The following is a 27,495-nucleotide window of genomic DNA, read 5'->3' on the forward strand; positions in this document are numbered from 1 at the left end:
GAGGTATTCTCTCGCCACAGTAGTCTCAAGCATTGTAAATTGATCAAAATTAGAGGTTCGCGTGGCGGCATTCCCCGCCCCCTGATGAGGTTAATAGGATAATATTATATGTGACGCATAAAGTCTAAGGACCGACTTATGCAATTATAGTTTGAAATTAAATCTAACGCTTAATCTTAATTGCCTGCTATATTTTATATAATGCGATCTGTCATTTATTAATACGAGTATTATAGGTATTTTTTTCTCTTCAAACGCGTGACATGCAAAATCATCTCGCGTGCCAGTGGTGGCACGCATGCCATAAGTTCGCCACAACTGACCTAGTATATCATATACTGCAGAGGTGGCGAACCTGTGGCACATGCGGAAATTTTTTTGGCATGCAAAAGCCCCTTTTTGAGAAGAAGAGCTGAAACACAGCTCTCGACTATCATTTACAACGATTTATTCTTTCTGAATGGAAAAAATTGGATTTTCCTCGAATCTTCTGGAGTGCTACCTATTATTACAGATCGATATTTATTTTTATCGCACTGAAGCATACAGAGGTTCGCCACCCCTGTCTTATAACAATACAACCGTAATGTGGAGAATAAAGGTTCCCTACTTTTTCTATGGCCCGCACCCCTCGGGAATGTTTAATTAATGTTTAATCACCTTCAAAACTGCAGTGACGTCCCGTTGGGGTAGGCAGATTGAGCATCGCTTGGGGGCGGCAGTTACCCAAAGGGCGGCAAATCAAGGAGAATCATTAGGTGTATATATAAATAGCTACCTACCTAATCTTAGTAATAACGGAAATATCTTTCCATTAAAAAATTTAGCTCACTGGTTGGAAACAAAATGTATTTATCAGGTAGGTACTATAAAGTTTTAACAGGACTTTTTTTGTCGGGTTCGCGATGTCTAGTTTACTTCCGTTGTCCTTGGACATCATGTTCTTGGTGAACAGCAATGACACGTGCATACCTAATTTAAAATTTACCCAAATATATTTGCCAGTCACTCTCTCGAGTTTTGGAAGTTGTCAAGTATATTTTTAAATATACCTATCTGAAACCGTAGACTCGCAATATTGTCTATTGAAGCAGAGATGGCATTTAAATTAGATTTAGTGGTATACATCTTGTTAGTAATGTATCCATACACATTTCTTAGATATTGGAGTCACGAAAGGATGATAAAAATTACTGTATAAAAAAAATGTGGCGGCATTTTGTCTAGGAACGTCCTGTTCAAAAGTAAATCACATTTCGGAATAAGCCTGTCATTTTTTATATTTGTTGAACCACAAATTGAACTCAATCCTCATGTGATTAAATTGAATTAAGACTCATCGCATTAAATGTAAATAAATACTTACAGTAAAAACGAAACAATAATGCGGTCGGTCGATGGTGTGCGTGCGTATGGGGTGCCGTGATAAATGCCTGGCAGCCTATGACCGCGTATTCGTACGCATACGTAGACAGTGGCGCACCCAGGATTTAATATTGGGCGGGGCCCAAGGAGGAAAATGTAAATTAGTCCCATAGGCTGTTTTTCTTCTTCACAGCCTAATTTCTCGTTTATCGACCTTTTGTCTATTGCACTCGGTGTACCTACACCATGGTCCCCACATCCTGAAACGGGCCCTCAGGCTAGGATATTTGGCGGGCCCCCTACCTACCGCTAAGATTAAAGGCAGTGTGAAACACTACATTAACGTTTTTAACATTGTGTTTTAGAACAAATTAAGGGTACTTATACAGTGAATTATTGGCGATTTTTAATACATCTACCTCAAAAAATTTATTGCAGAATTATATAATTAAAAATGTTCATGGCGTTGAAGGATAATAGCGCCGCAGGCGACTTTTTTTACTATTAAAGCTAATTTATGATGTGTGTTTAATTCACTTATCTGGTCAACCCGACACGCCAGGCCCCCGGCTAGAGCCCTGTCAGCTCTCCCCAGCCATGACCTACACCACTACAGAATTCGGGTGGACACCGAGAATTTTTTGACAGTTTCATTAGGGATTGGGTTTCTAAAAAAACCTGACATTAGTGTTTCGAAATTTTTGTTTTAGAAATTAAAATCTAAGAAAATTTTCTAAAAAGGGTGCTGGAGAATTACAAATCATTTTTTTGCCGTGTTTTTATTTGTCTAAACCCAAAGGTATAGTTTATTGGCTTTCAATTTCAATTTGTTTAAAATCATTCTGATAATTTTCATGTTTGGGGGGTGCCAGGGCCCCTTGCCCCCCCCCCTGGGTGCGCCACTGTACGTAGATATACAATCGACGAACCGCATCATTGTTTCGTTTTTACTGTAACTACATAAAAATTAAGCGGATAGGAAGAAAGGTAAACAGTAAAATTAATCCCAATAATTATTGTGAACAATAAAATTCAATGCGGTTTTGCTCTTCATTCTTTATTTTGTCAATACCTATTACCTATGTGGCCATATTCAAATCATATTTTTAATGACAGAAAATTTGAGGACAACATTTCGTCGAAGGAATGAAGGATTACAACTTTTCGTAAGCCTTCAATGTTTATCATTTTATTAATATAATATTATATATGTGTATTGACATCATTCTTTCAAAATTTCAGGTTAGCATGTCAGCATTTGGTTGAATTCTTGTGATGCCAATTCCCCAACCAGATCACATTAATTTTTGTTCGTTTAGTTTAGACTTTCGATTATAGAAAATGTTTGATTCCATCCCACAAACGTTTAGCTAAAACTGTGATTTGTGTAACATTTTACATTGTACTGATAATTTTCCTTTAGGATATAAGAACGTATTAAGTTTTCTTTATTTTTAAATTAGAAAATATACTTAGAGTAAAATAAATGTCCGTTGAATGAATTCATAGTTTTAATACATAAATTACGTTATGGTGATTTTTACCATATTATAGAGTGTATAGATTTAGTACTTGTGTAGTACTTATTTTATTCGAATCGATAAAAGGTAAATTATTGCAATTTACACTCCACAGTCTAGAGATGGGAAAACTGGTCGAATTCGAAGACTAAGTATACTTACTACCAGTATAAAAAATACTTAGTATAGAAACTTGTTCCAAAATACTTAATAGTATTTGGAATATTATATAGAGCATTTGGCGTGCGTATGCGACAAAAGTTTCATACCCAACTGAAACTAAAACCAACTCCATATTAGTATTTGAAATACGTATCGGCTCAGGGAACTAAGACTGTGTATCGGCTTCAATAGAATCGCTAAAAATACGCTGAGCTCCGCTTGTCAAAAATTCCCAATTATTATAAAATTTTAAACACATTTAAAATTTATGAGTTGTTTTTCTATTAGGTTACAATATTCTTGTTAACAAAAATAACTATTAATATATATTTTTTTAATTTTAAACATGTTTTGAGCGGTCATATAATAAGCCTGTGCGTCATCTCACCACTGTACTGCGACACAAAATTTATGACCTATTATTCATACATTCGAACGCAATAAACAAATAAATTAAAATATACCTATATTTAAGTGCTATCTTGTTCGCGCGCATTTAATGTCAATAGTGTTGAAAGTCTACCAACTGGCGAGTGCACAGAACAGCGACTCGCGATGATATCATCAGAAGTTTTTTGGAATAAGTTTATTGGGCCACACATACTGAGTATGGGTAGTTTCATCCGAAACTTGAGTACACAAACTGGTGACAGTATTTCCAACTCACCTCCACTCCACACGTACGCAAATAATCAAATAGTAATAATAAAATCAATTTATTTATGCCATGTTACCGATATTATATTTAATTTTTATTTAATATTATGCCCTTATTGCATGTAAATCACAAAGTAGTTTATTGTTTTTATCGAAGTATTTTTATTACGACTTTTATTCTTGTGAAATGAAACAAAACAAACTTCCGCAGTTTACGCCTAAATTTATCTTATGGCAAACGGAATTACTCCCTTTCAAATTACTACGAACCAACTATTATTTGGTGGTGTTACCGTTACTATAAATAAACGAATAATAGGGATATGGGGATTTTTTTCAACGAACGAATAATAAAATTAGTATATTAGTCTATGGAATATAATTTATATGGAATTTTATTTTCATTGTATGTCAGACTCCAGAACAGTGTTGCCATGTCTACTAAAATTTCAGTAGATCTACTGATATTTTTTTGACAATATACTGAATTTTTGATTTTTTTTCGAAATTCAAAAAATCTACTGTTATTTGTGTTTCTCCATAATTGTAAGTTTACTGATGATTATTTTAACAATAAACTTGAAATGATTTATGCACAACCTTTTTTGATGTGTTACACTTCTATATTGCGAAGAAAGTATTGTAACTCTACCCAAGAACGCCATTTTACCAGTTAATATCATCATTGATTACAATAAATTATTATTATTAGTTATTTTTATTCTTATTAGTCTTAAATCATATCTAATATACTACATTTTCCAAAATCTACTGATATTTTATGAAATCTACTGAATTTTTTGTCAAAATCTACTGAAATTTTAAATTTTGTCTTGGCAGCACTGCTCTAGAAGTATTTTAGTCTATGGTCAGACCAGACGCCGTCGGCCGTCATCCGTCATAATATTATTGTATACCATTTGTATACCTACAAGCAACTAACCTTTTGACGCGTATTATTATAAGCGGTGAGTAGATGAATTATTTCCTTCTATTAACTTGTACGAAACGTATTTAACTTTTCGGATAAGTGGTATAATATTAGTCTTGCTTAGCCCTTTTGAGTGGAATTGTAGTTACCTAGATGACTTAAAACAATCATCAGCACAACACTTTAGATGCCTAAAATAATATTTATTAATATTATTACCTACATTAGCCTTCATCCAATTTTGACCAATATTAAAATTCGTATACTTACCTATATTTTATAAATATTGGAAGCAAAGTTCCCAGCCATACAATGTACCTAATACCTAGAATACCTAGTACCTATATTTTTAGTCTTAACTCTAAACTGATTTGAGATTATTTTGTAAAAATATGTCTTTGTAGTATGCTCTATGTAAAGAAATCCACAGCCCCTTTCAAAACATGTACCTAGAAAAGGTTTGGTTGACTATTTCTGTGGTAAGCCGAAATTCTCAGAAATAGGAGACCCAAGGTACCTACCTACAAGCCAGGTACATATGCCAGAGGCAGTGACGTCCCGTGGGGGTAGGCAGATTGAGCGTCGCTTGGGGGCGGCAGTTACTCGAAGGGCGGCAAATCGAGGAGAATCATTTGGAATATATAGATATAAATAGCTATCTAAACTTAATAATAACGAAAATATCATTAACAAATTCAGTTCACTGGTTTTGTCGGGTTCGCAACATCTAGTTTACTTCCGTTGCCCTTCTACGTCCTTGGTAACCAAAAACAACACGTGCAGATTTGCGAGTAATTACAGTCTGATATTTTGTTAGTAATGTATCCATACAATACATTTCCTAGATATTGGACTCATGAAAGTATGATAAAAATACTTTATAAAAAATGGGGCGACATTTTGGCGCTGCCTAGGGGCGGCATTTTATCTAGGGACGTCACTGGCCAGAGGGTGGTTTGTCATTTTTCAGTGACAGAATTTGTAGGTTTTATTTTATTATTGCCTAGAGTTGACCTGCTAGCCTGGCAGCGTGTCCTTCCCACCCACGTTTCTTCCTATACTGCGCGCGCACTCTTGCGTATCTCGTTCGCCTCGAACGACATATTCAGTTCGCCGGGCAGCGTATCCTTCGCACCCACGTTTCTTCCTATACTGCGCGTGCACTCTCCCGTATCTCGTTCGCCTCGAACGACATATTCAGTTCACCGGGCAGCGTGTCCTTCGCACCCACGTTTCTTCCTATACTGCGCGCGCACTCTCGCGAATCTCGTTCGCCTCGAACGACATAAGCGCCAGGTGACACGGGACCGATTTGTTCGCTGGCTATAGATTAGTTTAAAAAGATTCGTACGTTCGAGAACGACGCATGTCTAATTGTCATTCGGGTTTCGGACTCTTGAGCATGACGTCTCTGCCAATTTAAATTTATTTATTTTTATAAATATTTTTGTTAAATATTTTCTACGCTGTAACTTTACTGTAAATGTAATCCAAACAATAAAACGCCCTGTTTTCGCCTGTAATTCCGCATTGTCAATCAATAAGCATGTCCCTGAAAGAAGCCAGCAGACGATCACCGTGACCTTACATCATCCCGGGGGGGTCCAGCGCATCCTACACCCCCCTCCTTTTGGAGGTGACAACGGGTCACTGTGGATGATTCCTCCGCGATGGTCGTCAAAAGTCATCATCATCATCATCATCAGGGGCGCGACAACCCGGTGTGGGTCCTGGCCTCCTCCAACAGCTCCCTCCACCTGTCCCTATCCAGTGTGGCCGCTTTCCAATTTGGTACCCCCAGAATACGGCAGTCACTGGCAGCTCCATCTAACCAGCGAATCTTTGGCCTCCCTCTTCTTCTACGTCCTATTGGATTGCTGGCCATCACTCTCTTTGCCGGTTCATTGTCATTCATACGGTGCACATGACCTAGCCATCGCAGTCTCCCAATCTTAGTTGATTGAACTGCACTGCAATCTTCGTACAGCCCGTAGAGCTCAGCATTATATCTTCTCCTCCAATTGGTGCCATCCCTGATCGGTCCATATATACGGCGGAGAATTTTTCTTTCAAAGATGTTCAGGGCTCGTTCATTTTGCAGAGTTAATGTCCAGGTTTTCGATGCGTAGGTAAGCACTGGCTTTACAAGTGTCTTGTAAAGAGTGCTTTTAGTTCGATGAGATAGTAAGCGGGACTTAAAATGTCTTAACAGACCAAAGTAGCATTTATTCGCAGACATGATTCTCGTGTTGATTTCTTCTGTAATATCATTATGTCGAGTTACAAGAGATCCAAGGTATATGAAACTGTCGACCGTATCAAACTTGTATGCACCAATATCTAACTTTGGTGCGACTTCTCGTGGTGTGACATAGACAGGCATGTATTTAGTTTTTGCCTCGTTTATTTGTAAACCCATTCTTTTGGCAGAGGCTTCTAGTGCTGTGAATGCCTTTTTCAGCGCCAATTCTGATATGGCAATGATGTCGATATCATCAGCATACGCCAGCAGCTGCACAGGCTTAGTAAATATCGTGCCGCTGCCACGGGCATCACTCTTTGCATCCCGTATCGCCTTTTCTAGCGCAATATTGAAAAGAAGGCATGCCATAGCGTCACCTTGCCTTAGGCCATTCAGTGATACAAATGGTTCGGATATTTCCGCTTGAAGCTTTACCCGGCATTGTACTGGTGTCATTGTCATCTCTACAAGTTTAATTATTTTCGTCGGAATTTCAAATTCTCGCATTGCTTCATATAACCGGTATCGATTAATGCTATCATAAGCTGCCTTAAAACCGATGAACAGGTGATACGTGTTAATATTGAATTCAGTGGTCTTTTCTAGAATCTGCCTTAGAGTGAATATTTGAGTAACACATGATCTCCCTCGTCGAAAGCCTCCTTGGTAGTGCCCGAGTATTCCTTCTACAATGGGTTCCAGCCGCTGGAATATCAGAATCGACAACAGTTTATATGCGGGGTTAAGGAGTGTCACCCCTCTGTAGTTACTACATTCTAGTTGGTCTCCTTTCTTGTGCAGGGGACAAATCAGCCCATCCTTCCACTCCTCTGGCATCTTTTCTGAAGTCCATACTTGGTGGATTAGGCTATGTAAATGATTGAGTAGGCTTTCTCCCCCACATTTTATTAATTCACTCTGTAGGTTATCTATTCCAGGCGATTTGTTTGTTTTTAACCTTGACATGGCACCTTTTACCTCATTTAATGTCGGTGGTTCTTCGTTATCATCCATGCCACTTTGTACTGATTCCTGGTCATGAGTATTAATGTTAGTGTTCAAAAGTGAACCGTGTAAACGGAATTTAAGATAAATTGCGATATATCTTTTAAATGTTTTTGGATAATATTAAAAGTAATCTAATAATAGGTACATCGTAATCACCAATTAGCATTTAAATATTCCAACTAGGGGAAAAGTATCGAATGATTCGATACTGTGAAAAAATTATCGATACTTTTATGAGGGCTCTAACTGCTATTCCCTTTATTGTTTAAATGATTATTTCATTGATTGTTTTTTACATTCCAGATAATGAAGTGTGTGGTTTTGATTGCAATCAATGATAATGTTGAAGAAAATGAAAATGTTTTGAAAACAAGCTCTCTTGTGAAGGATACACTGCAGGAGACATTTAATGGAGACGATGTTAGCACTCAATTCACTTTCAAAGATGGAGAATCTATTCGGAAATTTTTTATTTTGAATTCAGAGACTTTAATGACCGATTTGATCATTACACTTGGCTGTGCTGATGTACATTTTGAGGATCCCACCGTCATAAACGTGCGAAGCATTATCCCTGACACTGAACTCGTTCACTCTGCTCTGTTTATCGAGTGCCTGGAGGCTCTGCCATTTGACTTGCCGTGCCGAATGATTTCGAGAAACCAACGCAACACCCTCATCCTTGATTTCCCCGAAACTTTAGAAGACGTATATAAAATGTATGACGCTTGCAAGTCTGTATTATTTCCATATTTGCTTGGTTTATTAGAAGAGTTGGGATTACCGAAAGTTTCTCAGCTCCAAAGCAGGCAAGAATGCCTACAGGAAACTTTTTCGGATATTAAGAGTCGTTCTAAAAGTAAAGTTGATTCGGCTCGAATTGAAAATTCAGTCAGTGATGACTGTCATATATACAAATACGACGAAGCTTTGCAAATCATATTTGGATCGTTAAATGACTTCAACCGTACAATCGAGCATTGTTCTTTTGAAAAAATTTTAGGATCAGTTTTAGCAGAAGATGTTATCGCCCCGCAAGAGTTTGCCTCGACTCCAATTTCCAGAGTAAATGGATTTGTTTACAATAGTAACAACTATTACAAAAACTCAGACGGCAACTTTGAAATATGCAAATTGATTTGTAGTGAAAAAGCCCGTAAGTGTGTGAAAATCAATGCTGGTGATGCTATTCCCGAAATTGGAAACAGTGTCATAGAGGTATGTATTTCTTTTTCATATTGGATTTACATATTCTTGCAATATCTAATTTATTAAACTAGTTTCATAAAATGAACAAAAAAAATATGTTAATAATAATATATAATAAAAATAATTAGTTAATAAAAATATATACCAAAATTATTTTTTGTGTCAAATATTAACAGTATCATTATTACTTACCGCAAAATTGTTGCTATTAATTTGATTAATGTAATTTGTTTTTAAAATCCAAAAGTTGAAAGTTTTGTACTATCCAGGTTTCATTTTAAGCATCTTGATAACCATTATCTTATTTTTGCAATTAAGTATCTTAATTCTAATCTAATATTCTAAAAAATATAATACTTTGCAATGTCTGGGAAATTCTTTTTACGTTAAATCACCACATTTGATCCTAAAAGGAGCATTAACATTAACAGATCTTTGTTTTTACCTAAAATGAATGTTAGCCACTTGTTCAACCTATTAGGTCCATTCTCTGGGTTCAAATGCACTTTGTAAAATATGTGAATTTGTCAGATGGCCTTTGTGGCCACGGGAAATCATTTTACTGTCAGATTTGTATTTCAACAGTAATAAACGCCCACGACGACCGAGCGGCTTATGTGCGGTCTGGCAAATACACATATTGTTTTCGATTTGTGTTTGGTATATGAACCTAATAGGTTGAGCAAGTGGGTAACATCCATTTCTCGTAAAATCAAAATCTGTTGATACAAACCTCCAAACTGTGGAGGCCCATAATATGATCTTTTTATGGTCGGACAGTCACCTTTTCTCATATTTCTATGAGCCTGCCTGATAATGGTTCCGGCCTTTTAAGGGTTCCCTGGTAGTTAGGTTATCAGGGTTGTTACAGAGGCCATTTACAATATCAATTCACGTCTATAATTTCACTTGATAGTAATACCGAGAAGAATGAGGACTCACATGTGGACTGGCAGGATTCTTCTTGAGCATTACTTCGATTGGGGGTGTGTGTGACGTCGTTACTGACAGGGTAAATAAATTATAACACAGAATCTTTTGATTTGACAGATTCTCCGTACGGAGGTATTTAATTTCACTAAATTAGACAGACATCGATTACATTATTGGTTACATTGTAGGTTACAACAGAGAATAGACATTATTATTACGGGCCATTGTCGTAGCACTTTTAATTTATTCGACGCCGACACTGGGGCGAATTAATATATTTAGGCACATTGCCGGGATTAACACCGAAACACTTTATCGGACACGCGATTCGTTTTAAGAGTGGTTATATGAATTATTATTAACACAATAACGGGAAAAGGGATTCACTGATTTATAACATCGAGAAAAGCGCGGCATTTTTGCATTGAGAAGCACCGCCCGGCCATGCCGAGCGCGTAGCACGTGGCACTCGGTACCTTCTGCTTTCGCCGGACAATCTCCACTGTCCTGCAATTATCTACAACGAATCTATGGGTGATGAGACAGCGGGGAGGGGCAAAGGGAACGTTTTCGGCCGACTGTCCTTTCAAAAACTATCTTTTCAAGGGACCCTTTCCCCTCGCGGGGTAAGGGATGAAACAAATTACAGTAAATTTTTGTTTGTCTCCCGGCAAGTTGCCATTTCCTAGAAGCTGGGCTCAGGTACTTGGCCCTGTTTGCCGCTGTCGAAATGCGTCGCGATAATATTATTTTGTAAATCAGGGGAGATGAACCATTATTCAGGGCTGTTTGACATCGATGTTAAATTCCTGATACGGCATTCGAGACATTTTTTTATGGAGAGGGTTGTATTTGGTAATAATAGGTAATGACTAGGTAATTCTCAAAATATTCATTCTTTTTAGCTAACCAGTGATATGAAGATAGAAAATGACGTGGTACGATTCACTGTTCTCGATTCCCACAAGACGAATATTCATCCTAATGGATTTGGCATCAAGAGAAGTGAAAGTATAGTCTTTAAAGGCACGATGATCGGTCCACTGGAAAAGGGCCTTCTCAGCAATCTGGGAATAAAAGATTTCGCCGTGTACGCAAGGCCAAGAGTATCTTTCTTTTCAATAGAAAGTGGTCTGGACAAGCAATTTGATACTTTATTGAATCCTGTTACCAATAGAGTTGTCCTGGAGAGCTTCCTAAGGTATTTATGATATGTCTAGATGTTTATATCTATGGTTTACAATGCTCTCTTTTCTGGAATTAGTAGATTTGTAATAATTAGTTTGAAAAGTCAATGAATCAGGTTGATAATTTTATAAAATTATTCTTTTCTTAACACTTACTAGGTGACATTTTAATTCAGCTTATTAAAATATTTTATCAAATTTCTAAGTCGTTAAAATTAAACTTTATTATTATAATATGAGGCGTCTAATTACAAAAAGCGACAAGTCCACAATTCAATATTTTCGGGAAACAACGTTTTTATGTTTCAAGCTTCAATTATCTGTTTTAACGTGAGATTATTTTTTCCGTTGTATTCTATGTTGAAATTAGAGCCAAATGGCAATTTGTTTCAGCCGATAAACTCTTAAATGTAATAAATATAGGCAAAATAAAATTGGACGTATCGCTATTTGTACCTCACTTTTTAATTTACTCCGCATAAGGCACATATTTCCGTGACACTGTCATGGTTTACCAGATGCTACAGTATGGGAGACGCCCTTTTCAATATTGAACGTTCCCTTATTGGTTGACTTAAACACGCGCGAAATCAACCAAGCTTTAAATAATATGAAACACGGACTTGGCGCTTTTTGTAATAAATCGAGACTTAAAATATTTTTTTTCGTAGGGTTATATCGCATTTTGGAATTTATAGATCAATACATATTGTGTAAAATTATACAAAGAATACGTGCGTATTTTTTTCTCGATTTTGACCAAATGTGGACTTATTGCTTTTTGGAATTAGTCGCCTCTAGGGATTCCAATCCCGGGATCCCGAGCTATTTTCGATACCTATGAATCCCGGGATTAATAAATATAATCCCGGGATTTCGGGATTGATTTTTTTTATCAATTTTTATGGAACATAAAATAAAAGCGAAAATATAACAGAAAAAATACTTTTAATAAAAAATAACTACATTAGAAATAAACTAAGTTTGAATGAAGTTTCATTTATATTTATACCCATGTGTAAGTTGCCGATTCATTTTATTTTTTCACATAAATTATTAAAAATGAGAAAGATGGGAAAAAACAATGCTTCGCACTTTTAACAAAGTAATTCCATCATGATCTCATACGTTTTACGGCAGTTTCATATTTGGCTGACTAATTAGATTTATGAAGCGGAAAGGCCATAAGTACGCCATGATTATTTGCTTTACTATTTTAAATCTCGCTAATCCATTCATTAAGTCTTTACGATCAGAAACAGCAATCTCGTATTAATTCACATTATTATTTATATACCTATATATATTTAATATTATTTACTCCATTAAACTTATGTATTTCCAAGATTGAACGTAGATATACAATATTAACAATAAATGTCTTAAATATTATAAATTATACTAGATTTATTTTTCACCGATTTATCAATTTTATGTGTAAATATAAAAATTTTATATTAACAATGGAAAAAAATGACAATCCCGGGACCAGTCCCGGGATCCCGGGATTGTCAAATTGTAATACCGAAATCTCGGGATCAGAATTTTGGCTCGGGATTGGATTCCCTAGTCGCCTCATATGTAGATTATTATTTTATCTATTTCGTCAAATAGTTTTTATATTTGCCAGTCTCAATGGTGCATTCGGTGTGCTCAGATGTTAACTGAAAGTTTGGCGGTTCTATATACGTGTTGACTGATATCAAACGTTATGTCCACTGAATTGCAAAAAAAGTAGTTTTATTGTATCTTGTAATGAAAAGAATGTAACATGAGCTAAAATGATGGAATTAGTGCCCATGATGGCTACAATAAAGACCTGCGGGTCTATTCTATGCTTATCGACCGCTAAAGTGATAAAGTGAAAAATATTATCAAACTTAGGGTAGGTTTGTATCAAAATATTAGCACTTATTGTAACAATTACACGAAGCCGGTTTTTATTGTTGCAATAAGTGCTATATTTTAACAGCACCTATCTTGCTGCTGTTAAAATATCGCACTTATTGCAACAATAAAAACCGGCTTCGTGTAATTGTTACAATAAGTGCTAATATTTTGATACAAACCTACCCTAAGTTTGATACTATTTATCAATTTAGTGTTCGATAAGTATAGAATAGACCCACTGAATGTATTACTTTCGTGTGACATTTAAAAAAAATATTTTTATATTGGATAATGCAATTTAAATAAAATAGAGGTGGGCTTAACGGCCCACATGCTCAGCGTACGTCAAATGGAGCTTTTATTCTATTTTCAAAGCATGATCCTGGACATTCCTTAAACGTTGAAGATAATGTATTTACATAATTTTGAAGCCTTATTATCCTTTATATTTATTTTAAACATTTGATGACTGCATAAAGTATTTTTATTACATAAAATAGTATTCTTTTAAACCTCTCGCTCTAATATTTTAGAATATAGTCATATTTCAGTACGTCCATGTGAAGTGGTGTTAAGATTTTTTATATTTATTAATTTAAAAGCATTTATAAAACCATTAGTAAAATTTATGTCGACATTATTATAGTGAAATATTTACAATAAAAAATTATATTGATAATCTCTTTCCACGTGTTAAAACTGTGAACTAACAAGTTCCTCCTATTTAGTCGACGACAGCGACTTCTGGCTATTGCCTAAATCTTCTTGTTGGACAGTAGTGTTTGTATTCACATGCGCCATAATTAGGATTTTTAGGTGCTAAAAATGAATAATAGGTACCTTAAATATGTAGATATAATTGGAAAATATGTCATTAAAATTTCATAAATATGTGGTGAAAAACAAAAATAGGTGCTAAAAATTGAAATATGTACCTATTCAATAAATCATATATATTTCAACAGTTTAATTTATTATTTATTCTTTTCTTTTTCTTCTTTTGACCATGTCCGATCCTAATAGGATCATATGGGCCTCCACAGAGTGGAGGTTTGTATTAACAGATTTTATTTTTACAAGAAATGGATGTCAGCCACTTGCTCAACCTATTAGGTCCATACTCTGACTCTACACAAATTGAAAAACAATTTGTGTACTTGCCAGACCCAGGATTCGAACCTGGGACCCTCGACACTATAGACCGGCCCATAAGCCACGCGGCCATCGTGGGTGTTATTTATTCACAAACAGAAAACGCTTTATTTCAATAAATAATAAAATAATGCTTCAAATTTTCGAAAGTGAATCTTTGACGATTTGATCTTAGCAAATTTTTATACACGGAAAAATTCTTTCTACTTTTACAGATGTTATTATTGCGTATGTAAATGAAACTATTTCTGAAGTAGAAAAAATTGAAACGTCTGAGGAATCTGATGGATTTTCCAAAACAGCTTTAACAATCTGCAGCGTTTGAAGTCCAGTGTTTTTATTTAAAACACTATTTTATTGATACAGGAACATTGAAATTTTGTTAGAAAATATGTGCTTAAACCTAGAATATGTAAAAATATGTAATTATCCAAAAATATTTAGCTATCAAATAGGGCTTAAATGTTTCAAAATTGTCTGAAACAGATAGATATTTTTGATATTTGATTGTGGGGCTACTCAAAAAAATATTTAAATACTCAAGAATTCTTAGCCTATACATAATATATAATAATATGCTATTTTTAATATTTCAATACTTTTTCTTTTATTTCACAGTGAACTGTCTATTGATTTCTTCAATTTGGGCGTTGTAAACCTGGATCCCAATCCCATCAAAGCGGCATTAGAGAGAGCTTTCACAACAGACGATATAGTTATTATCGCTACAGAGAAATTATATACACCGGAACGAAACATTCTCAGATGTGTCTTGAAGGATGATTTCCATGCGTCAATACATTTTAGTAATATAACCACGAATCCAGACGCAGTGACAATCTTCGCAACATGTATTTTCGAAAAAAAAATCAAGTTCATATTTGGCCTCCCCGGTGGTGTTCTGGACTCGTTGATAGCATACAACTTGATTGTTCTACCATCATTAAAACACTTCATCGGCACAGGCTTTCAATACAAAAAATGTCACATGGATTTTGTCTCCACTAAGAATATTTTTAGTACTATTATATCTGAGCAAATAAAAAAGGTGATCAAGGATATCGAATCCCTCGATTGGTTTGAAAAAATATACACTTCTGGTGATAGTTTACACACTTTCATACGCAATCAGATCGCTATCGAAATAAACAATGCACAAAGTGAAAAGGTTAAAGAATAAAAGGTAGGATTTATTTCACTGAGAGATAAATATTTGTTGGCTGGACAGCCAGACACAAATCTTGGAGACATCAAAGTACGCAACGTGTGGTCAGCTACATTTCTCATATACTGCGCATCCTTCAATCACCGAATTGTCAACGTGTGATACCCGCCCAACACAAAACCTGATTTCCTCATGTCAAAGTCGTTCATTGAATATCAAACATGTGACTTTCCACGGTTTGTGGTTGCGGCTAGCCGTCCAGGTAGGCAAGACGCCTATTATTTTATTTTAATATGACCAATATTTTTTGTATTTTTTTACTTTTTATATCATTTTGATAAATAAATTTGAATATTTTTACCAATTTTGTGTTCAATTTCGTCATTCATATTCATGTTATGTGTTAAGTAATACATACATAGATACATTGATTTAATATTTTCTATTCCTGGTTTTTTATTTGGAAAAATGGGATGTCTATCAAACCTGTTTTAAATTTAAATACTTTCTATCTATTTTTCTTAGAAGGTAGACTTCAAATAATCGCCTACTATGGAGCCTTCGCCACTGCCATTATCATCATCAACTGTGTTCAATCCATTGCTCAATGAAGGTCTCTCCTTCCAATTCCAAATTCCATTCCTCTTTTCATTATATGCATTGTTGCATTTACCAAAATTTGTTATATGTTATTATAATATATTCATTTCATCGTTATCATCATTAGACTGGATCAATCCACTGCTGGATGCAAGCCTCTCCATGCTGATTACATTCCTCTGTGCCCTATGGATTTCTATACATATCAGAATTGGTAATTTTATATACCCATTTACATCATCATTATCATCATTTGTTTCGATCGTATTTTTTAATAGTAGTTTATGGTTGTAAGCAGTTGTGTTGGATATGTTAACATTATGTTGGATCGCGATTTCTGATAATCACATTATTTATTGCTTTGCATTCGAATGATTGAGGTGTATAAACTTAATATGAACATATTTGAATGAACCGGATGTAACAAAAGATTTATATACCTACACACAAATTGTATCAAAATATCAGTGTTAGCAATCAGCTATTGCCAGCTGTTCTGCTAGGTCTAGCAGCGTGAGGTGGTGACAGACGACATCCCGAAGGCCGAAATATCATTTGGCCAAAATCCCCAAATTTATATTGGCAGTAACAGCTTGCAAATCGTTAAAGTGACAAATCAGCAAAAAGTCTTATAGAGCTTATGTAAGGTGAATCGGAGTAAGTGTAGCTACTAAGATTTCTCAGTATCTACTACAGATTGGATGATGCCATCTATGGAAAGGTGATAGCAAAGTCACCAATTTATAAAAATAATCAGAAATGGTGTCGATACCATGTTTTCTGAGGTGACTATATGGATTATTCTCCAGATGACATTTTGAAGTCGACGAGTGAGATGTTAGTTGTTACTAAACTATTATTTAAAACACGGAAATCTGCACATTATGGTTGTAAAATTTGGTGAGTATATGGGTTTTCAGACCCTGCTTCACGTGTTGTTATCGTTTTACTTATTGATAAGCATTTTAAAGCTTTAATCGAGTAGACACACTTTCCACACTAAAGTAAACGCGTGGGGTAAGTGTGCCTTTGTTTTGTGTCACACTTCCCCCATATATTTTCTATGAATTCGCATAGTCATTATTTTAACTACTGATGGGACACGACGCATTATTTATATTGATCGAAACAATGTTCGCAATTGAAATATCATGTTTATAATTTTATTGTTATACTTTTATGTTAGCTAAGTACGTAGGTACCGGAAGAGTGCATGTGTTTCAATTTAATACACACATTTTTAAAATAAGTGCTTATCTAACATGTGATAATAATTAATGTGCATTTTTTCCACATGTAAATATAAACGAAAGACAGATAATGGAGCTTACGACCAAGGAAAATTACAAAAAACAGTTGAATGTGTAAAAAACACAGGAAATGTCATATGGATATGTATAATCATGTTTACGAAAGAAGAGAAGACAGTTTTAGCAGAAGTACAATATTACCCAAAGAGATTGAAACATCTTTTGCAGAAAATTTGCATACGTTGGAAAAGCATGTCTCACAAAAAAAGTAGTCCTCGAATCAATTGGGCAGTATATTAAAGAAAATAATATTAACACACCGTTTAAAAACGAAGTACCCGGATACAATTGGTTTATAGGTTTTATTGAAAGAAATAAGTTATTATTTAAAGAGGATGGTTACTTAAACCCTAACGGCTAAAATTATTAAACATGGAACATGCTTCGCCCATAGCTTCTCTGAATGCTGGTTGTCCAAATTCGAAGGAAAATAAAATAAATTGCGGGGCGCGGGTCACGTTATTCCTGAAGCGCCGTTCGCGGCCGACTGAAGCCCGCGCCGCGCTACTTTCTTGACTTTGTTTTTTGTTTTCGTTACCGCTGCCTGTGCGATGTTTTCGTAACGAATCCAGCCGGGTGGTCGAGACAAAAGCATGTTCCATGCTAAAAACCGCAAGCCGTAGAATATGTTTGAAAAAAAGTTTGCGATCCTTTTGTAATCAGTTGGTACTATAACTTGTCTTATTAAACAGTACAATCATCAATCTGAATTTAAAGGATTGTCCACAATGGATATATAATGTTGACTGTCAATTTGACATAACAAGTTTTTCCCATGATCCTTCAAAAGTAAACTCGTTAGTGTCATCGGATTTACGTCAACTACCTACGTTAATTATTAAATAATACGTCGTTTTTCTTTCGGGATATCACTAGCGGTTCATACATTAGTATGACACACTTACCCCAAAAAAAATGTTTTAGTCCATTTTGCTGAAATTCTATACTGTAGTTTTAACTCAAGACTCAATATCCATTAAATGAAATATTACCTTTCTATGCATATAATAAATATTATGGTTTTGATGTACTTTTGGAATAAAGATTAATTTAGTTACACTTACCCCAATATTGGGGTAAGTGTAACAAACTGACTGGTGATCAAAAAATATTAAAATGTCGTATTATAGTAAGATATACAGTGGGTTCCTTCTGTACATATTAATTGTAATGCTTTTGTAGATCATACGGTAAAGTTTTCAACTGTTTAAAGCAGTGCTCCGTAACCGGTGTGCCGCGAGACGATGCTAGGTGTGCCGCGGTGCAATAGCCAAATTTGCGTACATGGTTGGTAATAAAGTTGAGCACCTTCATGAACTTAATAAAACAATGCAAGGTCAGAATGAAAATATATTGACGTGTTCTGATAAATTAGAAGGGTTCAAAAATTAACTCGAATTTTGGCAGAAGTAGTTAACACAAAGATCTCTACAAATATACCAGACCTACCAGACCACCATTGAAAACAGCCAATTAATTTTGGATCCGTCTCAAAAACATTTAACTTTGCTGCAAAAGAAATTTCATCATTACTTTCATACAATCAATGCGTCTTGATACGAAACCCTTTTGCAACCAGTGCCGAAAATTCTATAGAAGCGCTTTTCCTATAAATTCGAGAGGAGTTTGTTGAATTGATATACGACGGGATGCTAAAACTGAACTACGCCGATGTTCCATTGTCTATTTTCTGGATTTCGGTTTATAAAAAATATCCTCGGATTTATGACAAGGCTATCGCAGTTCAGCTCCCATTTTCGAATAAAAAAAATCGCTTGCGGCGCTATTTTACTAAACTAATATTAATATTTTAAAACATGTGATTGTAGGATACATTTTATTATTATTGTGTCAATGCTCGACAAATAATTATTCCTAACCCGACAACTAAACATAATTATATTAATATAATATAACCACACAAAAAAATCGCTGAACATACAATCAATACCATTAATTTAACCTCACACACTATTTGAAAAACGCTATTTTAGAGTATCACACTGTTTTTAACCTTAGCGATAGGTAGGGTGGCCGCCAAAGAACCTGGCCTGGGGTCCCCCTTCAGGAATACCATGTTTTGGTGTATTAATTGTTTTGCGTGTGGTGTGCCGCGGAATTCTGGGAAGACCTTTGGTGTGCTGTGGATGAGAAAAGGTTGCGGAGCACTGGTTTAAAGCACACCTATTCATCATGAACCACGTTGAAATTCATCTCATTGAATTATATGTCACACTTACTATAATAATTTTCAAAATTCGGAAGAACGGAGAACCAAAATACCTACCTTTTCAAATTTTGTCAAAAAAAAACGAGATGTCAATTACTTTCCATATGAATTTTTGTGTAAAAAAAATTTATGCTAATTATAGGTACTTTACGCGTAAGTTTTTGAAAATACAGAAAAGCTTGGTCATTCAACGCATACTATATTTTTTGCCGAAATACTATAATTTTGGAGGCTCTGTACTATAATTCCACTTTGAAAATATAGCAACACTGTCACCCAGCTGAATACCTAAATATATTTTAGTTTTGTCTATGGTAACTAGTAGCGAATTGTCTGAAGTCCGGGTTGCTTATACTTATGCAGACATTATTCAAAGTGCAAAATATTGCAATCGTGTATTCGTATTTTTGGTTTCAACGATTTGTTGATGTGTTCTTTCTTCATTCGTGTGGGAGCGACATTCTAATTACACATATTTATAATATATGTCATGTTTTTGTCTTTTTGTTTCAAATTTGACGTTGTATTATGTGTCAGTGTCAGGCAAGGAAAATATTGTGTACATTTTTAACATAGTGGATTTACACGAGAGATGATATTGTAAAAATGCGTTTGACATTTTATTTGAATGTGTGTTACGATCATTGTTTAGAGAACAGGTGAAATTGACAGAAAATGGACGAGGATGAAGCGGATATACGAGAGCAAATCTTCCACAACAATGTCAGAGAGCAAATCGTAAGATTATCCTTGTTTACAAGTTCTGCAGCCTCCAAAGCGATCAATTGTCAATATTATAATACCGTTGTTTCATTATAGTTATGTTTTATAATATATTTTTGAGAGTGAAGTTTTGAGTGAATCTTCTCTCGAAATTCACTACGTATTAGTTTTGTTATGACATACATCAATCTTTATTAATCGAATCGACTTTTGTACTACATATTCATATAGGTTTAAATATGAAACTATAAAAAGAAAATCCACAGATTTGCAGGTAGTGAAATATCTATTTGTACACTATTTTTCAGTTCTACATAATATGTTTTTTAGTACTTTTTGTACTTAAGTATAGTGACTTGCCAGAATCAATGTGCCACATTTCTAAATTTCTATTGTATTTTTCTTTTATATTTTTTACGAAAAGTTATTGGATTTAGAAATTAACTATACCTAGTTTGTTAACAATAATATAATATGATTGTTGAAAAAGATTTAAAACCATGATTTTAAAGATTGCAATTTAAGCAAAAAAAAAATGTTTGCCGCTGGCTTCCACTAAACAGACAAGAACCATATAAAATATTGAATTTATCTTTACTAATATACCATGGTGGCCGCGCGGCTTAAGCGTTGGACTATCACGCCGTGGGTCCCAGGTTCGATCCTGGGTCTGGCAAGTACACATATTGTTTTTCAATTTGTCTCTGTCAGGGTATGGACCTAATAGGTTGAGCAAGTGGCTGACATCCATTTCTCGTAAAAAACAAAATCTGTTAATACAAACCTCTACTCTGTGGAGGCCCATATGATCCTATTAGGATCGGACATGGTAGAAAGAAGAAGAAAGGATATGTGTATTTTTTTGAATCGATTAGCAACTCATTTTCATAAAATATTGGCTTTGTCAGTAAGTAATTATTTACACAACAAATCACACGCCAGTCTTCATACCTCGAACGGTGCAGCATGTGGGTTTCGTGTGACAGTTTTTTGGGAGAGGAAATCTCAATTCCCCTCCAGGAAGATTGAATTTCGGTACTTTTCTAGAATATTAAGAGGTAAATGTGCCGCAGATGCCCGCATGAGTTTTTATAACTTTCTTTTTAGACCAAACTCAACCTAACCTAACCTACCCCAACCTAATATAATCGTAGTGTGTGATAATGATGCATCAAAATGTATGAAAATTTCAAATTAACAATTATTATTGGATCGAAAAGCATCTGCGCTGACAGAAAAAGGTATTTAATATAATTGTCTATATGGAATAACTGTTTTTGTAAAAATAAAATATAAAAGGTCATGCGGGCATCTGGGGCATAATTACCTATTGAGAAATCAATCAACCAATCGCGAAATCGAGACAATGAAATATTCCATAATTCCTGAATTCTCTGGAATTGAAACAAGTCAGAAATCAAAAACTCCCAAGCCAAAGCAAGGAACCAATGTCATGTTTGAATCTTCGATACATGTACAGATTGTGAATATTTTCAGATTTTCCTGCTTCTGTTCATTATGCTGTATCTGGGCTCGTACGCTCTGATCGAAAAGTTTCGGCGCAGAGACCACGAGGACTGTTATTCGACGGACGAGGATGAGATCACGGTGTATCGGATCAGCTTGTGGCTGTGCACCTTCTCGCTGGCCGTCTCCATCGGCTCCACTCTGCTGCTTCCCATTTCCATCGTCAGCAACGAAGTGCTGCTCATCTACCCCGACAGCTATTATGTCAAATGGCTCAACAGCTCTCTTATCCACGGTGACTATATTTTTTGGATTTTATACTTTGTTAACACATTGATCGCCAACTAGTTTTACATAAAATAGTTAAAAAATGATTATTTGTTTCTAAGGTATTATTTGTTAGGTTATGAAAGAATATAATGTTTTTTTTCATTTTGATGATTTTTTTACGTAAATATTGGTTTTTATGATGTGCCGGCCATATGTGTCCGTCGCTGCGCCAACAAGTTAATTTATTATATTGCGCCGGGCCGGCCATTTCGCCGTCGAATTATATTTAGATTTAGATAGTATAATAAACAGAAAAGGCACAAATACGGAATAAAAGTTTTCAAATTGGGTAGTATAATACCTAGATACACATAAACTTATATAATTATTAATATATTATAATTATAATCATTTTTGTAATTCTATTTTTTTATTATTTACATAATTTTTATAACTTACATTTTTATAATCTATTTAATTTTTATTTTTATATCAATAAAAACATATTTACAATTTAAAAAGAAAACTTTTTTTTTCATTATGTACATTCTTTACATTAGTGAGCCTATATTTTGTGACTGGGAAGACATATTTTCAGGCCAAGTGGCAGTAATATACAGAAGGGCCATGCCGGTCACCGCGTATCGAAAAATGCACTGCGCGCGTGCCCGCCGGCGCTGTAGAACAACTCTAAGGCAGGTCTTCTTTGCCGGTCACCGGTGACCCCCATGGCGATTAACGTGTTAACATGGTAGCAAAGGTTTCATCTCGGATGGTGTTGATTATAATCAATTAAATGGAAATTGAACTGGTAATATAGTGATACTTTGTGTTTCTTTATATGTAACAGACCCTACTTATCGAGGCTGCTAATTTGTTATTTAGGTTGGTATGTTGTAGAAAGTTTTTTTTTCATTGACGTGGTGTTAATATAAGTAATATGTGTGAAATGGTGAACAAAATTTCACATATGGGCAGTGTTGCCATCTTTTTCTATGCTGATTATAGTACAAAGGTGTAAAAATTATAGTATTTCTGTAAAAAATATAGTACAGGAACATTTTTCGGCTTAAATCCTTTAAAATTATAGTATTTTGGCATATTTGGCGTAAAATTATAGTATTTTACATTTTTTGCTGAATCAAAATTAAAGTATTGTACTATAATTATAGTACGGTTGGCAACACTGCATATGGGCAAAGTGATACCGCCAGAATAACAAATTTAAATCAGGAAATAATAATGCACATTGTGAATATTATGTTGCATTAATAATTTGTTCAAATTCAAAATATTTTTTTTTGCATAAAGTTTTGTGAATTTTACAAATCGTAAGTGAAATACAGTCTTAACAATATTTATACAAAAAATAATGTAATTATAAGCCTACCCTAACAAATCATATAACAACATTCACCTAAACTTATTATATTCGTGGACATACAGGCAGAAGTCACTAACTCCAGTTTTGACGAAATTGAGATTTTAATGTCATTATATCGTCACCGTTCAGGCAAAAGTCACCAACCCTGAAAATGGCAGTTTTGAGTTGAGTATGTCACCCGAAGCGTAAAATTATGTTCTTTAAGATGCAAAACTCACCACGGTACATTAGTTAGTAAAATGTTGCTTAAATCCGAATTATTTGTTTTTCACTAAATGACTTTTGATAAAATCTTAACAAACAAAAGTCATTATAGGTGAATAGACATTATTGACTCTATAAAAAAAAAATCCTTCGTTATAAATATACAAGCAAAAGTCACTATACTATGGATGGTGAGTTTTACTGATCCTTCTTTTGGCTAACATTGTTCAGATTATTAACAAGCAAAAGTCAACAAACCATAATTGAGCTGCCTTGCCTCCTTCAAAACCTTCCAGATGTTTTAATTAGCATCAAAAAGTAAAAGTGCCTTAAAGAAATTATTAAGAAGACATGTGAAAATAATTTAATGTAGATAAAACCTTAAAAACATCTGATTTTTCCTGCATTTTCAAACTTTCAAATTGTGATATCTCAAAACTATGTTTTTAGGGTTGGTGACTTTTGCCTGAACGGTGACGAATTATAGAAAAAGTAATGCTGCTTGACTGGCATAAGTCACGATTTAAGATTATTGAACATATAAAAAAATAAAAGTAACGAAGAACTCAAAAAATAAAGATTTTACAACCATTTTAAGATCACCAAAAACACAAAACATTGATTATCTCGGAACTGTGTATTTGGAGTTAGTGACTTCTGCCTGTACGCCCACGATATTATATTGTTATGTAAACAAGTAATAGTTGATGACTTCGAACAACCTCAGACAAATCCTAATGGGTATTAGGAACATCCTGGAATTTTTTTGGACTGACTGGGATTTGACCACACAACTTACTTACCAAGCAAGCGCTTTATCCATTAATCTATCGAACCAAGTGTCTTTGTCAATAATATCTAATACCTACGTCATTGAGGATGTTTTAATTATGTGTGAATCTATTCATTTTCTTATTGTGCCATCACCTAGCGGAGGTCGGTCACAATGAAAGCGATCTTAGCTTTATCATTTGCTATCCGGAACAGTTCAGTGGAGTTTTACTCGTACCAATTACGGAGGTTATTAAGCCACGAAATGCGGCATCGTCCTCTGCTACGCTTACCATTGATCTTTCATTGAATGACAAATTGGAATGCTGTCCTCTCATAATGTGGCCGAGGTACTGTAGTTTCTTGGTTTTCATACTATGCAGAACTTCCCGGTCTTTTCCCATTCGATTGAGAACTTCAACATTTGTCACCCGGTCAGTCCAAGGAATTTTGAGGATGCGTCTGTACAGCCACATCTCGAAAGCTTTAACTCTCTGTGACAACTCTTGGTTTAGCGTCCATACTTCCATACCATAGAAAATACCATAGAGTCTATTCTAAATTATGTATATTTTATAAGTCTTTTTTTAATAGTTCTTCTGAATGTTAAAAATCAGTCATAGTTTTTTATTTTTATTTTTTATTCGATGCAGCAGCGTAGTTTTTTATTATTATCATTAATTATTCATGTTTATAAATACCTATAGTAGGTACTTAATATACATATGAGGCGTCTAATTACAAAAAGCGACAAGTCCACAATTAAATATTTTCGGGAAACAACGTTTTTATGTTTCAAGCTTCAATTATTTGTTTTAACGTGAGATTATTTTGTCCGTTGTATTCTATGTCAAATTTAGAACCAAATGACAATTTGTTTCAGCCGATAAACTCTTAAATGTAATAAATATAGGCAAAATAATATTGGACGTAGCGCTATTTGTACTTCACTTTTTAATTTACTCCACTTAAGGCACATATTTCCGTGGCACTGTCATGAGTTTACCAGATGCTACAGCATGGGAGACGCCCTTTTCAATTTTGAACGTTCCCTTATTGGTTAACTTAAACACGCGCGAAATCAACCAAGCTTTAAATAATATGAAACACGGACTCGGCGCTTTTTGTAATAAATCGAGACTTAAAATATTTTTTTTCAAAGGGTTATGTCACGTTAGATCAATACATGAATATGTGTATTAAATAAGGCTCTAAGTACCAAAAAGTAGTATTGCCTGTAGTTACAAAATACCGAGTCATTGCAGTAAAATTTCATGAAGCAGACCTTTTGAAAAATGTAGTTTTACAGTGTGAAGCAATCACGGCAGCTTCTATAATTTTAGGTATTAAGAACTCGCAAGTGTCAACACACCATCGTCAGCTATTTTATATTGAATTGCGGTTGACCACTGCAGTGCTACTTACACCATTATAGATAAAACACGCCAACGGACTTACAACGTCGACAGGTTTAATTATTTTGCTGTATTTTTTTGACTTGCTTGAGGCACTTAGACTATAGTTGAAGTTATTGGCGTTGGTATTTAGAACATTTTTCTTATTTTGGTACTTAGCGCCTTAATTAATACACGTATTCACATATTGTGTAAAATTATACAAAGAATACGTGCGTATTTTTTTCTCGATTTTGACCAAATGTGGACTTATCGCTTTTTGGAATTAGACGCCTCATATCTAGTATGCATTTGGCTGAGATAAACTCTAAATGATAAGTGAATAACCAAAGGTCAGCAAGATATAATATACTTATCTTGCCAAAGTGCAATCATAATAAATAATTATTAAGTAATTTCTTTTATTAGACATGCTACAAAATTTTCATGCATTTAACAATGTTTACTTTAACTCTCATGTTATTTATGACTAATAGCACCTGTGCACGTGCATGGATTTACTGACAGCAATAGTGTGTATTTTAAACTATCGTGACAATAACTGTTTACATGTAAAAATGCTGATTGTCCAATCTCATTCAAGTGAGACGCGATGTTGTCATTTTATGCTACTATTTGATAGGTCGTAAAAATCAGTTAACCTCAAAATGAGTCTCTCCGCGGTGTAGTCTGTTATTTTGCTGGCAGGTTCGCCACTATCGTTCTACTGCGCGGGCGCGGATCAAAAAAATCCCAACTGTCGCATTGCAACTGCAGGATAATACATGTTTACACGTCAGTAGCGAAGGGTGGAGGTAGGCTGTTAAAATCCACCATAAATACTGCACACTAAACTTTGCCAGTCATACGTATTTGTTTTCATTGAAATAAGACTACAATTTACAGATGATGTTGGTTAGTTTCTAAAATTTAATTAAACCCTGCGAAACCAAGCCGTTATAGATAAAACTCAAAAAATACTTGTCTATCCATAAAATATATAATACTATGCAGTTAAATCATACATAACTTTTAATATTTTATAGATATAATAATATTTTTTATCTATTATAGTTTGGTTTAGGCAGGGCTTCATGAATTTAAAAAAATTAACCAACAATATTTGTAATATGTATTCTTAATACAACGACAACAAATAAGTATGAATGAAAAAGTGTGCACAATTTTGTCGTATAGCCCAAAGTATACCAAAACTATTATGGTTTGGTTAGGCAGGGTTTAATTGAATTTAAAAACTAACCAATGCCATCTGTAAATTGTAGTCTTTGTTCAATAAAAACAAATTCGTATGACTAACAAAGTTTAACACATTCGCGGACACATGTTAGCTTACACATGTTAGTGATATGAATTTTATTATATTAAATTTTCGATTTAGATATATAGAAATGAGTATGTCTTAAGATACGACACAATCTAATGGAAATATGTTCGCACCGTGACACAAGTAGATAGGGAAAATAGTGTTTTAATCCAAAATACGACTTCTATACACGTGTCGTATTACGTTCCACAGTACAGGACGTCTATAGACGTTCTATCATATCACACTTAAAAAAACGACGTCTATGGACGTCGCGTCCGCGAATGTGTTAATGTGCACTATTTATGGCGAATCTTAACAGCCCACCTCCACCCTTCACCACTATTACACGTACATTATCTTGTTATGGGCGCGATGATACATATGGTCAGCAGTA

General features: G+C 34.7%; 2 protein-coding genes across 6 annotated transcripts in view; both read left to right on the plus strand.

The window, feature by feature from the left end:
• The first annotated feature begins 4,564 nt into the window (after nucleotides 1–4,564).
• LOC147078813 (gephyrin-like) lies at nucleotides 4,565–15,785 on the plus strand. The gene is made up of 4 exons (XM_085949718.1): nucleotides 4,565–4,672; nucleotides 8,189–9,103; nucleotides 10,933–11,228; nucleotides 14,875–15,785. Exons 2-4 carry the CDS (start codon nucleotides 8,192–8,194, stop codon nucleotides 15,434–15,436), a joined length of 1,770 nt encoding a protein of 589 aa, XP_085805844.1. The 5' UTR covers nucleotides 4,565–4,672; nucleotides 8,189–8,191; the 3' UTR covers nucleotides 15,437–15,785.
• Nucleotides 15,786–19,881: 4,096 nt separating this feature from the next.
• Nucleotides 19,882–27,495, plus strand: part of lili (LMBR1-like protein lilipod) — a 79,205-nt gene continuing 71,591 nt past the window's right edge. For all 5 annotated transcript variants that reach the window (XR_015070978.1, XM_085949737.1, XM_085949756.1 and 2 more), the window contains exons 1-2: nucleotides 19,882–20,299; nucleotides 21,782–22,046. Coding sequence is in view for 4 of the 5 variants with exons in the window: in XM_085949737.1 (XP_085805863.1) it covers nucleotides 20,237–20,299; nucleotides 21,782–22,046 (328 nt within the window). In the remaining variant the exon portion in view is untranslated. The remainder of the gene's footprint in view (nucleotides 20,300–21,781; nucleotides 22,047–27,495) is intronic.

The sequence above is a fragment of the Rhyacophila brunnea genome, unplaced genomic scaffold (assembly GCF_057557595.1).
Source record: "Rhyacophila brunnea isolate RB1 unplaced genomic scaffold, BYU_Rbru_1.0 scaffold_10, whole genome shotgun sequence".
Taxonomy (NCBI): domain Eukaryota; kingdom Metazoa; phylum Arthropoda; class Insecta; order Trichoptera; family Rhyacophilidae; genus Rhyacophila; species Rhyacophila brunnea.

Bases quoted from the DNA above. Each gene is read 5' to 3' on its own strand.
- LOC147078813 (XM_085949718.1), top strand. From the start codon at position 8,192: ATGAAGTGTGTGGTTTTGATTGCAATCAATGATAATGTTGAAGAAAAT. The intron at 9,104-10,932 runs GTATGTATTTCT...CATTCTTTTTAG, and splicing joins TTGGAAACAGTGTCATAGAG to CTAACCAGTGATATGAAGAT. The intron at 11,229-14,874 runs GTATTTATGATA...TTTATTTCACAG, and splicing joins GTCCTGGAGAGCTTCCTAAG to TGAACTGTCTATTGATTTCT.